The sequence below is a fragment of the Leucoraja erinacea genome, chromosome 21 (genome assembly GCF_028641065.1).
Source record: "Leucoraja erinacea ecotype New England chromosome 21, Leri_hhj_1, whole genome shotgun sequence".
In the NCBI taxonomy this organism is placed as follows: domain Eukaryota; kingdom Metazoa; phylum Chordata; class Chondrichthyes; order Rajiformes; family Rajidae; genus Leucoraja; species Leucoraja erinaceus.
The window spans coordinates 8,083,901-8,099,571 of NC_073397.1; the positions used below are offsets into that span (position 1 = coordinate 8,083,901).

The window sequence follows — 15,671 nt, forward strand, 5'->3', positions numbered from 1 at the left end:
AGGTGACTTCGAGGGTATGAGACGTGAATTGGCCAAGATAGACTGGCAAATGATTCTTAAAGGGTTGAGGTGGATATGCAATGGAAGGCATTTAAAAACTGCATGGATGAACTACAACAAGTGTTCATCCCAGTTTGGCAAAAGAATAAATCAGGGAAGGTAGTGCATCCGTGGATAACAAGGGAAATCAAGGATAGTATCAAAACAAAAGATGAAGCGTACAAATTAGCCAGAACAAGCAGCTTACCAGAGGACTGGGAGAAATTCAGAGTCCAGCAGAGGAGAACAAAAGGCTTAATTAGGAAAGGGAAAATAGATTATGAAAGAAAACTGGCAGGGAACATAAAAACTGACTGCAAACGTTTTTATAGATATGTGAAGAGGAAAAGATTAGTTAAAACAAATGTAGGTCCCTTGCAGTCAGAAACAGGCGAATTGATCATGGGGAACAAGGACATGGCAGACCAATTGAATAACTACTTTGGTTCTGTCTTAACTAAGGAAGACATAAATAATCTGCCGGAAATAGCAAGGGACCGGGGGTTAAATGAGATGGAGGAACTGAGTGAAATCCAGGTTAGTCGGGAAGTGGTGTTAGGTAAATTGAATGGATTAAAGGCCGATAAATCCCCAGGGCCAGATAAGTTGCATCCCAGAGTACTTAAGGAAGTAGCCGCAGAAATAGTGGATGCATTAGTGATAATTTTTCAAAACTCTTTAGATTCTGGAGTAGTTCCTGAGGACTGGAGGGTAGCTAATGTAACCCCACTTTTTAAAAAGGGAGGGAGAGAGAAAACGGGGAATTACAGACCAGTTAGTCTAACATCGGTGGTGGGGAAAATTCTGGAGTCGGTTATTAAAGATGGGATAGCAGCACATTTGGAAAGTGGTGAATACATTGGACAAAGTCAGCATGGATTTATGAAAGGTAAATCATGTCTGACGAATCTTATAGAATTTTTCGACGATGTAACTAGTAGAGTGGATAAGGGAGAACCAGTGGATGTGTTATATCTGGACTTCCAGAAAGCTTTCGACAAGGTCCCACATAAGAGATTAGTATACAAACTTAAGGCACATGGTATTGGGGGTTCAGTATTGATGAGGATAGAGAACTGGCTGGCAGACAGGAAGCAAAGTGTAGGAGTAAACGGGTCCTTTTCAGAATGGCAGGCAGTGATTAGTGGGGTACTGCAAGGCTCAGTGCTGGGACCCCAGCTATTTATAATATTATTAATGATCTGCATGAGGGAATGGAATGCAACATCTCCAAGTTTGCGGATGACATGAAGCTGGGGGGCAATGTTAGCTGTGAGGAGGATGCTAGGAGGCTGCAAGGTGACTTGGATAGATTGGGTGAGTGGGCAAATACATGGCAGATGCAGTATAATGTGGATAAATGCGAGGTTATCTACTTTGGTGGCAAAAACAGGAAAGTAGACTATTATCTGAATGGTGGCCGATTAGGAAAAGTGGAGATGCAACGAGACCTGGGTGTCATGGTACACCAGTCATTGAAAGTAGGAATGCAGGTGCAGCAGGCAGTGAAGAAAGCAAATGGTATGTTAGCATTCATAGCAAAAGGATTTGAGTATAGGAGCAGGGAGGTTCTACTGCAGTTGTACAGGGTCTTGGTGAGACCACACCTGGAGTATTGCTTACAGTTTTGGTCTCCTAATCTGTGGAAAGACATTCTTGCCATAGAGGGAGCACAGAGAAGGTTCACCAGACTGATTCTGGGATGGCAGGACTTTCATATGAAGAAAGACTGGATAGACTCGGCTTGTACTCGCTAGAATTTAGAAGATTGAGGGGGGGTCTTATAGAAATTTACAAAATTCTTAAGGGGTTGGACAGGCTAGATGCAGGAAGATTATTCCCGATGTTGGGGAAGTCCAGAACTAGGGGTCACAATTTAAGGATAAGAGGGAGGTCATTTAGGACCGAGATGAGAAAATCATTTTTCACACAGAGTGGTGAATCTGTGGAATTCTCTGCCACAGAAGGTAGTTGAGGCCAGTTCATTGGCTATATTTAAGAGGAGGTTAGATGTGGCCCTTGTGGCTAAGGGGATCAGGAGGTATGGAGAGAAGGCAGGGATGGGATACTGAGTTGGATGATCAGCCATGATCATATTGAATGGCAGTGCAGGCTCGAAGGGCCGAATGGCCTACTCCTGCACCTATTTTCTATGTTTCTATGTAACGCCACACTGACAGCACCCTGATTTAAACCCAGGTCTCTGGCACTGTGAGGCAGCGACCTTATCAGCTGCACTACTGTGCTGCATATGACAAATAAACACTTTTGACATTTGATCTTTCTGATTGCTTTGTGCTCATTGTCTGAATTCATTACAGATGTGGTAGAAAAATGTTGCTCTTGAATCCAGACAATTCATTGAAGCACACCTGATGGCATAAAATCTTAAATAATCTAAAAATCTAAAATCAAAAAACAATACAGATAGATTTAAAAAAAACTACCAAAGATATTCTACAATGGAAGCCAATGGGAAACTACAACTAGCATTTATGAAATCAATTTCATGTCCTGGACCAGGCACACCTAGCACATTCAGAGCCCCAGGTACTGAAATGGAGGATTCGGGTTCTTGAGCGGCTCGGTGGCGCAGCGGTAGAGTTGCAGCCTTACAGGATTCAATCCCGGCTATGAGTGCTGTCTGTACGTTTCTCCGAGATCTTCGGCTTCTTCCTTCACGCCAAAGACGTACAGGTTTGTAGGGAAATTGGTTTGGTACAAGTGTAAATTGTCCCTAGTGTCTGTAGGGTAGTGTTGGTGTGCGGTGATCACTGGTCGGTGCAGACTCGGTGGACTGAAGGGCCTGTTTCCATGCTGTATCTAAACTCTAAAGTAACATACAAGGTGGTCTTACTAATCTCCAAAATGCAGGAGATGAGTGGAATGGAATGGAAAGGAAAAAGAGGAGTTTTGGAAGTTGGGCAAGGAATGGGAAGCATGCTGTTATTCACACAATTGTTCTTCCTATTTTAAAATGGAAGGCTCAAAATTATTAAGGTTTAACAAGTATAACAGGGATTTCCCCCAACCAAGATGTATAGAGTCAAAACAAAATTCAAAATGAGGAACCAGCCTTGGAGGACCCAGATAAAAAGAAAGGAGGGTGTTTGACGTCCTGACGTCAGAGTTTCGATCTTCCCAACGAGAGGGCCTTATATCGGGCCGTCCGTAGCAGCGACTATGGAGGATTTCTGATCCAGACCACGGGTGAACAAAGGAGGAGGACTGGCTGAACTTTGTTGCCTTCCACCACAGTGAAGAATGCTGTGGTGGATGCTTGTGCTAAATTTTATTGTGTATTGTGTTTTCTTTTTAAGTGTATCGCTGCTGGCAAATTCATTTCACTGCACCTTCATAGAAACATAGAAATTAGGTGCAGTAGTAGGCCATTCGGCCCTTCGAGCCTGCACCGCCATTCAATATGATCATGGCTGATCATCCAACTCAGTATCCCGTACCTGCCTTCTCTCCATACCCCCTGATCCCCTTAGCCACAAGGGCCACATCTAACTCCCTCTTAAATATAGCCAATGAAGTGGCCTCAACTACCCTCTGTGGCAGAGAGTTCCAGAGATTCACCACTCTCTGTGTGAAAAAAGTTCTTCTCATCTCGGTTTTAAAGGATTTCCCCTTTATCCTTAAGCTGTGACCCCTTGTCCTGGATTAAGAATTTTTAAGAATTTTGTAAGAATTTTGTAAGTTTCTATAATTCGGGTGCATGTGACAAATAAAATTGACTTTGACTTTGACTCTTTTGTTCTTCCAGAAAGTGATGAATCTTTGGAATCTGCTCAAAAGAGCGGTCGAGGCTCAGTCTCTTGGTACATTTAAGAAACTGATAAATTGTTGGATATTAAGGGAATCAAGGGATATGGGGTTAATATAGGAAAGTGGTGCCTGGGCAAAATAATTGTCTTGACATTATAGAATGGCAGAGCAGGCATAAGGGGAAGCTTCAGCCTCTATTTCTTACATTAAGTGTATGGTAAACCATGCATTACAAACCTAACTACACAAGGTATCCTTGTCATGAAATCCAAACTCTGCCCTCGTTGATTTCAATATTTTTTAACATTGCATTACTTAAGCATTGTCAAGAAAATACCCATTGTCTAAACACTTTAACTCCCCCTCCCATTCCCACACTGACCTTTCTGTCCTGGGCCTCCTCCATTATCAGCGAGGCCCCAGTGCAAATTGGAGGAACAGCACCTCATATTTGGCTTGGGCAGCTTACACCCCAGCGGGATGAACATTGACTTCTCTAACTTCAAATAGCCCTTGCTTTCCCTCCCTACACCCTTTCCAGTTCTCCAACCAGTCTGATTGGCTGCGACTACATTTTATCCGTTTGGTTTGTTGTCACCTTCACCCAGCTAACAATGATCTATTCTACATATTCCTTGATCTCCACCCCCTTTGTCCTGTTTTCACACCTTACACTGCCTGATCTATGCATCTCCCTCTCTCCTGAAATCAGTCTGAAGAAAGGTCTCGACCCACAACATTACCCATTCCTTCTCTTGAGAGATGCCGCCTGTCCCGCTGAGTTACTCCAGCATTTTGTGTCGATCTTCGGTTTAAACCAGCATCTGCAGTTCCTTACCACACCTATTGTCCATCATTTGTTTCCCATTAGATTTGCTCTTGGACCACTACAGCCTGTGATAAAAGTGCATATGTGATACTGTAATGGGGTTCTTGAATTTTGAGTCAGTATAAAGGAAGGGCTACATGTATTAATTCCCAATGGTGGTGGTAATGCATCCACTGCCTTTGTCATTCCAGACTGCAGTCTGTCAAAGGCATATTAATTAGCAAGTTGCTGTAATGTACAAACACTGTTGGAAATACAAAGCAGATCAGACAGCATCAGTGAAACTGTAACCTTACCTGTGGATAGTAAGTTTTTGAACCAGTGTGCCATTGAATGAAGAAATTGTTATTTTTAACATAAAAGAAAGTTGAGTAAAAACATGAGCAATGTAAACCCAAGTCACTCACCAGTAGTGGAGATATTTATTTTCAGATGTATTCAGGTACCCAGAGTACTGCCTGAAACTGGGTTGTTTGGCCAGGCCTGGGAGGTACATAATCTCATCTTTAGCTGGTGCAGACTCAGCAATAAAGACTTGAACTACCAGAATCAAAACCACAAGAGGAGTCATCTGTTAGAGGAAATAAAAAAAGAGCTGAGATCAGTGGAAACACAAAGACCTGAAGATGCTGGTTTACAAAACACACAGCTGGAGTAACTCAGCAGATCAGGCAGCATCTCTGGAGAACATGGATAGGAGATGTTACGAGTCAGGACCCTTTCAGACTGATTTGGGGGGAGTGGGCGGGGAAAGAGCAAGAGAAAACTGGAATAGAGGTGGGGCAAGACAAAGCTTTGCTCGGCTTTGTCCTGACATCAGTGATGTAGTTTAATGTGGGTAAAGAATGCTCTGCCACCATTGCTGAGTCATGTGTTGTGATTGATTGTCAGACAGACTCTTCAAGGCGACAGTGGGAACATCCCTTCAAATTGATGGCATGATGCACAATACCTCTACTGCAGTAAACAAGTCAGGCCACATTGTAACCTCCAAATGTGTACTTGACTTGACTTGAAATGTGTAACTTGCTCAACTCAGTTGCACACGATGTGGAGGAAGGAATTGCAGCTGCTGGTTTAAACCAAAGATAGACACAAAACGCTGGAGTAGACTCAGACTGAAGAAGGGTCTTGACCCAAAACGTCACCCATTCCTTCTCTCCAGAGATGCTGCCTGTCCCGCTGAGTTACTCCAGCATTTTGTGTCCATCTTCAGTTGTACACAAGTTTAACAGCCAGAGCTTCCTTTGTAAATCAAAGTAGTGAGCTTCAGAGGACTTGAACTGATGTCATAAGACTAGGAGATGAGAGCATTTACTGAAGAAAATAGATTCCAATAGAGTAAATAGGCCCAATGGGCTGGCGATCCTAGCACCCAGTTACATCTCCCCCAGTAACAGGGCACTTGCCCCCCTCCTACCCTTCACACCACAGTGAGCTGCCGTCATCCCTTCGTGCAAACTTGTGGTCACCACACAGGCTCATTGATAAACCACCGAGAAAACACAGTGAAGCCGTGCCGGGCATCACACGCTCCCGGCGCCAGGAGCTCCCTCCCGACTCCTGCCCGTCTCCCCCCCTTCATCTCAACGCGGAACTCGCTCTTGGACCACTGCCCGGCTCCTCGTCCCGACATTCCCGCTCTCCCAGCCCCTCTCCCCGCTCTCCCAGCCCCTCTTCCCAGGCAATCCCCTTCTCCCAGCCCAAATCCCGGCAGTCCTGGTCTCCGGACGTCCCTCCCGCACTGCTACACTCCCGGGATCTTACCCCCTCTCTCCCCCTACAGTCACAGTCACAGCCTCCCGGCCCCTTACTCCGCTCTCCCGCGATCTCACCCCGATCTCCAAGTCTCCCCCGGCAGCCCCGCTCTCCCCCTGCTGTCCCGGGATGGGGTGGGTGGGATGGGACCTCACCTCTCTCTCTCTCCAAGTCTCTCCGCCTTCACCGTCAGGCGCCCGGGCGGCCCAGCAGTCATGTGCTAAGGTCACGTGAAGCCGGTTCCGGGCAAAGATACCAGATATCTTTGGTTCCGGGTTTGTCATCTGCAGAACTTACGCTGTCCCGCAGCTCCCGAAGCGGGGGCCGGGGGCTGGAGGCGGCGGGACGGGACGGGCGCTGCAGGGCAGTGGGGGCAGCAGCAGCTAGAGTGTCGGCAGCGGCTAGAGTGTGGGCACCACAGCAGCTAAGTGGGGGCAGCAAGCTAGGTGGGGGGCAAAGCAGCACCAGATAGAGTGGGGGCAGCAGCTAGAGTGGGGGCAGCAGCTAGAGAACTTACGCAGTCAGCAGCAGCTAGAGAAGCGGGGGCAGCAGCTAGAGTGGGGGCAGCAGCAACTAGAGTGGGGGCTGCAACTAGAGTGGGGGCAGCAGCAACTAGAGTGGGGGCAGCAACTAGAGTGGGGGCAGCAGCTAGAGTGGGGGCAGCACAGCAGCTAGAGTGGGGGCAGACGGCATTTGCGTCGGGACCCTTTCTAGGATTCATTGTGGTGGGGCAGAAAAAGCGCAGGTGGCGGAATAAAGGCAGGAAAGTGACATCAGTCTGAAGAAGGGTCTCGACCCGAATCGTCACCCATTCCTTCTCTCCAGTGATGCTTTTTGTGACTATCTTTGGTTTAAACCAGCATCTGCAGTTCCTTCTTACACGTCACTCATACCCTATGCCTCCTTGTCCCCATCCCTTCCCACCTCATCTTTCCATTCACCCTTACTTTACTCTCAGTCTATTTCTTCTCCCCTCTGTCCCTCCCACCTCCTCGCCCACTTTCCTCCCCATCACAATTGTTATTTCTTTATTTTCATTCGTGTTTCTTCATAAGGTACTCCCCAATTCCTATGTCTGTGTAACATGTTTAGGTGCTCTGGACTACAGTACCTTATTTGTATTGTGACGACCGTCACAATATTATTACAGGTACCAGGTAAATCTTGCTTGTAGCAGCATCACAGATGCATTGATTCAAACCACATACAGAATACAAATTGTACAAGATAGCGAATAGAAATGACTACAAACTGTAGACTACAACACTACAAAAAAAAAATCGATAATGCAAAATACAATTAATAAACAAGTCCGTGGTAACAGGTGGTCCATAGTATTCTGTTGCCAAGGTAGGATTGGGGTGTGTAGGTCAGTTCAAGAACTTGATAGTTGTAGCAAAGAACATGGTGATTTAAAGATCCTGTACCTCTTGGCCGATGGTAGCAGTGAGTAAACCACATGGCCTGGATTGTGTGGATCCTCCACGATATTATTTATCCAATTTATTGGCCAAGTATATATACATGGAAGGAATTTGATGGTGTTTTGCTCGCAGAAGTCCTTGTTTGTTTGGCACAGGAGTTGCAGTTTGCCCACTTTGTTGTTGAGCGAAGGTAGATTTGCAAGGAATGTACTCAGCAGCTGTGTGCGTAATCCCCATGTCCTCCCACGTCTCTTGGCCTTAGACATAACCACAGCCCCCGCCGACAAGTATGTCCAAATAATCCATTTGTCCCATTGTTTTGGGGATCTTGCATGAATGTATCCCCAACTTCATTGTGCTTTGTAATGGAACATACTGTACCTACATTTATGATAAAGATTGACACAAAACACTGGAGTAACTCCGCTGGGCAGGCAGCATCTCTGGATAGAAGGAATGGGTGACGTTTCGGGTCAAGACCCTTCTTCAGACTCGTGGTTTATTGGACTGTGTGTCCCTTCCTACGATTATGAGTCTGTGGCGTTATCAATGTTCACAGCCATGCCTTGATTTTTGTGTCACCACTGTCGGTGTTTTTGCCATGTAAAATATGCTATTCACATTGTTAATCCTCTTCAATATTGTATAGGCTTCCCAGTCTGTGTTTTCTATTAGACCCCGACTACCGGGTGAACAAGGGGAGTGGACTGGACTTTGTTGCCTTCCCTCACAGTGGGAACCATTGTGGGGGGATGTTTTTATGTTATATGTTCAATTCTTCTTTTAGTGGTGTGCTGCAAATGGCAAAACAAATTTCACACCAGAAATGGTGTATGTGACAATAAATGTCCCTTGTCCTTGTCCTTTGTCCTTGTACTATTGACAGAGGCCAAATAGTGCGATTACATTTTTGATAAAGTGAATACACTGTGGACGGCTTGATTGTAATCATGTATAGTCTTTTTGCTGACTGGATACCATGAAACAAAAAAGCTTTTCACTACCTCAGAACACATGACGATAAACTAAACTAAAATAAAGGTATGTCATGATTCAATGTCTAACCAGTTGAGTTCAAGTGCCCACAGATGATGTTTGTTTTACCCAGATGTGATCTGACTTTCTGTGTGTGATTGTGTCTGCATTTAGGCTCTCTCTTCCTTGAGTCAGTGCACAGTAAGCCAGATGTATTTAAGGGAAGAGGTGAGCAATGAAAGATGTGGTCTTTCAACCTCAGAAAGATGTCTTGCAGAACCAAAAAGTGCCATTGAAAGGAATTACTGGCAGGTAATAAAACCCAACACAGGGAAGCTGGAGGTAGCAGAAAAAGAAGGACTAGTGTGATGGTGAAGGACAGGTTTAGGTTTGGCACCTGTTCTTCGAGTCATGCCCACCTTGTTACAATTGTTGACCTCGCTGTCATCGTCCGTCCTGGCCGATTGGGAAAGGGGGAGATGCAGCGAGACCTGGGTGTCATGGTACACCAGTCATTGAAGGTAGGCATGCAGGTGCAGCAGGCAGTAAAGAAAGCGAATGGTATGTTAGCTTTCATTGCAAAAGGAGTATAGGAGCAGAGAGGTTCTACTGCAGTTGTACAGGGTCTTGGTGAGACCACACCTGGAGTATTGCGTGCAGTTTTGGTCTCCAAATCTGAGGAAGGACATTAAGGCTATGTGATGGATGTTTATGTTAAATGTAATTATGATGTGTCTGGGGTCTATTTGTGTGTAATGTATGGCTGCAGAAACGGCATTTCGTTTGGACCTCCAGGGGTCCAAATGACAATTAAATTGACTCTGACTCTGACTCTGATTATTGCCATAGAGGGAGTGCAGAGACGGTTCACCAGACTGATTCCTGGGATGTCAGGACTGTCTTATGAAGAAAGACTGGATAGACTTGGTTTATACTCTCTAGAATTTAGAAGATTGAGAGGGGATCTTATAGAAACTTACAAAATTCTTAAGGGGTTGGACAGGCTAGATGCAGGAAGATTGTTCCCGATGTTGGGGAAGTCCAGGACAAGGGGTCACAGCTTAAGGATAAAGGGGGAAATCCTTTAAAACCGAGATGAGAAGAACTTTTTTCACACAGAGAGTGGTGAATCTCTGGAACTCTCTGCCACAGAGGGTAGTTGAGGCCAGTTCATTGGCTATATTAAGAGGGAGTACTGTGGCCCTTGTGGCTAAGGGGATCAGGGGGTATGGAGAGAAGGCAGGTACGGGATACTGAGTTGGATGATCATATTGAATGGCGGTGCAGGCTCGAGGGCCGAATGGCCTACTCCTGCACCTAATTTCTATGTTTCTATGTTTCTATGTCCTAAAAAGGACGCAAACTTCAGCGACAATCAGTGGAAGCCATCACTTGTCGTCATAGATACTGGTGGTAGCAGAATTAGACGACAATCAGTGGAAGCCATCACTTGTCGTCATAGATACTGGTGGTAGCAGAATTAGCTCAGGATACTTCCAGTTTCCAGTCCCGCGACGTGGACACTTCTGCTATGGGGCCATGCACCTGTTAAGAATAGGAAATACATTTGGGATCAGGATGAAGTACTGTTAGCAGCAGCGCTATTTTGCAGTAAAGGTGATCAACACCTGCAACAGGTTTGGAGGAGGAACACTGGAGCCAGGTTAGTGAATCAGTTTAATAATCCACTGCGAGATATCAAGGGATAGCAATGGACATTTTGGAAGGATGAGATCAAATTGATGGGTTAATTATAGGAACATTTGTGCAAATCTACATTATGAACTTAAGCAGTGATCAGCTGAGAAGAAATGAAACTGGGCTGGAATCCAGTACTAATCATTGCACAAAAATCACACAATACAACCATTTCCTCATTGTTCCAGAAGCCAATCAAGTATAATTTCCCTTCTTGGTATTTAGACAGTTGTAAAATAAGGAAGTGATACCTTGGCAAGAACTAAAATGCTGACTGGACCTCTTAGTCACTTTGGCCACAAAACACATGCGGTTCTTAGGGTCTGAATCAACTGGGTATGCAGGCATTCAGAATAGGTCAGGTAAATTACTATAATGTATAAACATGCGGTGTTTAACCATAGAAACTACATTAGTTGTGCCTGTTCAGGGGCATTAATAATATAATTACAGCAAGTGAGCTGCCTATTGTGATGGCCATGCTAATATATGAATTTGAATCAATCAACCACTCAAATGATCATGATCGCAAATGATTGTAACCTCAACTCTACATCCCACCTACCCATATTGGACTTTTACCCCCTGGCTTATCAAGAATCTATTTACATCTGTCATGAAAATATTCATAGAATTATAGCTTCCACTGCCTTTTGAGGATGAGAGTTTCAAAGACTCTGGACCCTCTGAGACAAACAAATCATCTTGTTTAGGTGATCCCAGATATTTAAATGGTGACTCCTTATTCTAGTTTCTTCCACAAGAGGAAACAAAATGTTCTCTCCCAATTCGTCCTGTGAAAATCTTTTTTAATCATATATGTTTCAACCAGTTGCCTCTCACTATTCTAAACACCACCAAAGACAGCCTAGCCCAGGGCCGGATTTAGATGAAGAGAGGCCCTAGGCTAGTCCGCTTGTGAGGCCCCTCCCAATCCCCTATGTAAGGCCCCTTCCAATCAGCCCATGAAGCCGATAGGTAAATCCGGCCCTGCCGAGGCCCCCCTAGATCTCGAGGCCCTAAGATTAAGCTTGTGAAGCTTATACGTAAATCCAGCCCTGGCCTAGCCAGTCCCTCCTTACCCCATAAGACAACCTGCTCATTCTAGGTATCTTTCATTACATCTTTTATTGACTGCTTTCCAATGCAATGACACTCTTGCTTAATTGAGATCAATACTGCACACTGTACAGTATTCTCTCCATATCTGCACTAGTCCATTTGACTGCAGGTCCTTGGAAATAGGTTATATCTGATATTCATTTTCTTTTTATCCTAGTTTTATTGACTGACGTGTAAATCTACCACTCTCTTATTTTGTTCCCCTAATCTACTAATATTTTGGAAAAAGAAGTATAATGAGATGGTCACAAAGTGCTGGAGTAACTCGGTGGGACAGGCAACATCTCTGGAGAGAAGGAATGGGTGAAGAAATGAGAGAAGAAAGGAATGGTCTCGCCCCGAAACGTCACCCATTCCATCTCTCCATAGATGCTGTCTTTCCCGTTGAGTTACTCCATCACTTTCTGTCCATCTTTGGTTTAAACCAGCATCTGCAGTTCCTTCCCACACATATAATGAGATGGTCCTTGTTTGTAAAAGGCCTGTGCTTGCAAACACCTCTGTCATAATAGACCAGAGCAAGATCAATAATGCTAAGGGGAGAGATCCCACAACAAATGTGAGTAATGCATTTTGGGGGCATTCATAAAGCTAGGACATTCACCGTTAATGTTAGGACCATGCAGAGTACGGAGGTCATTTGGGATGTATAGGATGGAACTGCAGATGCTGTTTTTAATGAAATATAGGCACAAATAGCTTGAGTAACTCAGAGGGTCAGACAGCATCTCTGGAGAAAATAGGTGACGTGTTGGGTCGAGACCCTTCTTCAGACAGAGTCTGAAATGGATTCTCAACCCAAAACGTCATCTATTCCTTTTTCGCAGAGATGCTGTCTGACCCGCCGAGTTACTCCAGCTTTTTGAGTCTATCTTCGAGGAAATATGGGGACTTGGAATACAAATCCATAGACAGGTGGCAATGCAGTTAGACAGCGTGATACACCATAATTGTACCGGTATCAAAAAATGCCTCCCCAGCCTGCCTGAATGACTACCGTCCGGTGGCCCTTACCTCGGTAGTCATGAAATGCCTTGAGAGGCTGGTGAAGAAGCACATCTGCGCCTTCCTCCCTCGGAACATGGACCAGTTGCAGTTTGCATACCGTCCGAACAGGTCCACGGACGATGCGGTCTCCCAGGTCTTGCACACCGCTCTCTCCCATCTGGACAGCCAGAAGGGGGGCTACGTGAGGATGCTGTTCATAGACTACAGTTCAGCCTTCAATACGATAGTCCCCACCAGACTGGCCGGGAAGCTACTGGAATTGGGGCTCAACACCTCCCTGTGTGCCTGGGTCCTGGACTTTCTCACCGCCAGGCCCCAGGTAGTCAAGATGGGAGGGAATACATCGAAGTCCCTAACCCTGAGCACAGGATCGCCCCAAGGTTGCGTCCTCAGCCCCCTATTGTACTCCCTGTACACACATGACTGTGTGGCTAGGTTCAGCTCCAATTCAATAATTAAGTTTGCTGATGACACTGTGGTGGTGGGCCTGATCTCAGACAATGATGAGAAGGCCTACCGGGAGGAGGTGGCTGATCTAGCACTGGTGCCAGGATAACAGCCTCCTCTTCAACATCAAAAAAACGAAGGAGCTGATCATGGACTTTAGGAGGGCACATCATCCGAGGACGTACATTCCATTGAGTATAAATGGGGATCCTGTAGATAGGGTGAACTGTTTTAAATATCTGGGAGTCCACATCTCTGAGGATATGACATGGGCATCACACGCCTCAGCACTCGTGAGTAAGGCAAGGCAGCGCCTTTACCACCTCAGGCAATTGAGGAAATTCAGAGTGTCTCCGAGGATCCTCCAGTGCTTCTACGATGCGGCGGTGGAAAGCATCTTGTCCGGGAACATTACCATCTGGTTCGGGAATTGCTCTGCCAAGGACAAGAAGGCTATGCAGAGAGTAGTGCGTTCGGCCGAACGCACTATGGGAACTTCACTCACCCCCCTGCAGGAACTATACAACAGGAGGTGCAACTCCAGAGCAAACAAAATCATGAGAGACCTCTTCCACCCCTGCAACGGACTGTTCCAGCCGCTACGGTCAGGCAAACGCCTCCGTTGCCATGCAGTGAGAACTACCACCCGGTAGGCGGCGCGGCTCTGGCCAGCAGCGGCCTCTGCAGCCTGTCCGCGTTTTTGTTATTTTTTGTCTGTGTTTCTGTGTAGTTTTTTGTTATTTTATGTTGGGGTGTGTGTGTGTGGGGGGATGGGGGTGGGGGAGGGGGGGGGAAACTTTTGAATCTCTCCCTGCACTGGAGACCCGACCTTTTCTCGGCCTCCAACGGGAAGAAGCCGGGGACTCTGGTGCCGACTCACCGTTGCCGTCGCGGAGCTGGCCGAGACCGGAGCGGGTGGAGCGGTGGAGGAGCGCTGCCGCTGCCGCTGCTGCTGCTGAGTCGGAGGCTGCTACTGCGGGTCTGCGGACGGCTCGGACGACCCCGCGCGGCTCCCTGGAGGGAGACTGCTTTTCGGGGCTCCTGCAACGGCGAATTCTCCCGCCCGTGTTGCGGGGTCGAAGAGCTCCTGGAGCAGGGCCTAACACCATTGCCCCACGCGGCTGGAACGGCCGCGGGACTTCGCGAGCACACACCGGGGGCTCCAACACCAAGACCCGGTGTGCGACCTCGCACCACCCATGCGTGGCTTCAATGGCCGCGGGACAATCGCCATCGCCAGCCGGGGGCTTTGACTTTGACTCTGACATCGGGGGGGGGGAGAGTGCAGTGGAGAGATAAGTTTTTTTGGCCTTCCATCACAGTTATGTGATGGATGTTTATGTTAAATGTAATTATGTTGTGTCTGGGGTCTATTTGTGTGTAATGTATGGCTGCAGAAACAGCATTTCGTTTGGACCTCCAGGGGTCCAAATGACAATTAAATTGACTCTTGACTTGACTCTTGAGAAGGAGTTTCTTCCCAGAGGCAATTCGGACTGTAAACGCCTTTCTCACCAGGGACTAACTCTCTAGAACGTTTTTCCTTCTATTATTTATTATGTAAAAGAATATGTGTGTTATGATTGTGTTTATAATTTGTTTGGTTGTTTTGTTGTTTGTCTTTTGCACAAAAGTCCGCGAGCATTGCCACTTTCATTTCACTGCACATCTCGTGTGTGTATGTGACAAATAAACTTGACTTGACTTGACTATCTCAGCAAAGCCCACATGACCACATTTTCCAGAAGGGCCATTGAATAGCAATTGAGTAAATATTGTCCGTCATTATTCAAGAGGTGCTGCTTTTATGTCTACATCAGAGAGGTGCTGAGCACAAACATGTGTGCAATGTGGAGGAGTGCAGTGGGTATTTTGATCGCTACATGTGTCTGTCATCTCAGCTGGACAGAGGAGATCCCTAGGCATCCCAAAGAAGAGCAGGAAACTATTCCATGGTGTCCATGGCCAATATTTGTTACTCAGTCCAAGATTCAAGATTCAAGAGAGTTTATTGTCACGTGTCCCTGATAGGTCAATGAAATTCTTGCTTTGCTTCAGCACAACAGAACATAGTAGGCATGACTACAGAACAGATCAGTGTGTCCATATACCATTATATAAATATATACACACATGAATACATAAACTGATAAAGTGCAAATAAACAGATAATGGGCTATTAATGTTCAGAGTTTTGTCCGAGGCAAGTTTAATAGCCTGATGGCTGTGGGGAAGTAGCTATTCCTGAACCTGGTTGTTGCAGTCTTCAGTCTCCTGTACCTTCTACCTGAAGGTAGCAGGGAGATGAGTGTGTGGCCAGGATGATGTGGGTCCTTGATGATACTGCCAGCCTTTTTGAGGCAGCGACTGCGATAGATCCCCTCGATGGAAGGGAGGTCAGAGCCGATGATGGATTGAGCAGTGTTTACTACTTTTTGTAGTCCTTTCCTCTCCAGGGCGCTCAAGTTGCCGAACCAAGCCACGATGCAACCTGTCAGCATGCTCTCTACTGTGCACCTGTAGAAGTTAGAGAGAGTCCTCCTTGACAAACTGACTCCTTACGTAATCTTCTCAGGAAGTAAAGGCGCTGATGCGCTTTC

General features: G+C 46.2%; 1 protein-coding gene across 3 annotated transcripts in view; it reads right to left on the reverse strand.

Moving 5' to 3' along the window:
* Nucleotides 1–6,666, reverse strand: part of ctsa (cathepsin A) — a 37,829-nt gene extending 31,163 nt beyond the window's left edge. The window contains exons 1-2 of one of the 3 annotated variants that reach the window (XM_055652041.1): nucleotides 6,553–6,666; nucleotides 5,047–5,210 (exon numbers count right to left, since the gene is read on the reverse strand). In XM_055652041.1, the coding sequence (XP_055508016.1) occupies nucleotides 5,047–5,210 (164 nt within the window). In that variant the 5' untranslated portion in view covers nucleotides 6,553–6,666. Of the gene's footprint in view, nucleotides 1–5,046; nucleotides 5,211–6,474 lie in introns of all 3 variants that reach the window. The other 2 variants (XM_055652040.1, XM_055652043.1) reach the window with 2 other exon arrangements.
* Nucleotides 6,667–15,671: the final 9,005 nt, after the last annotated feature.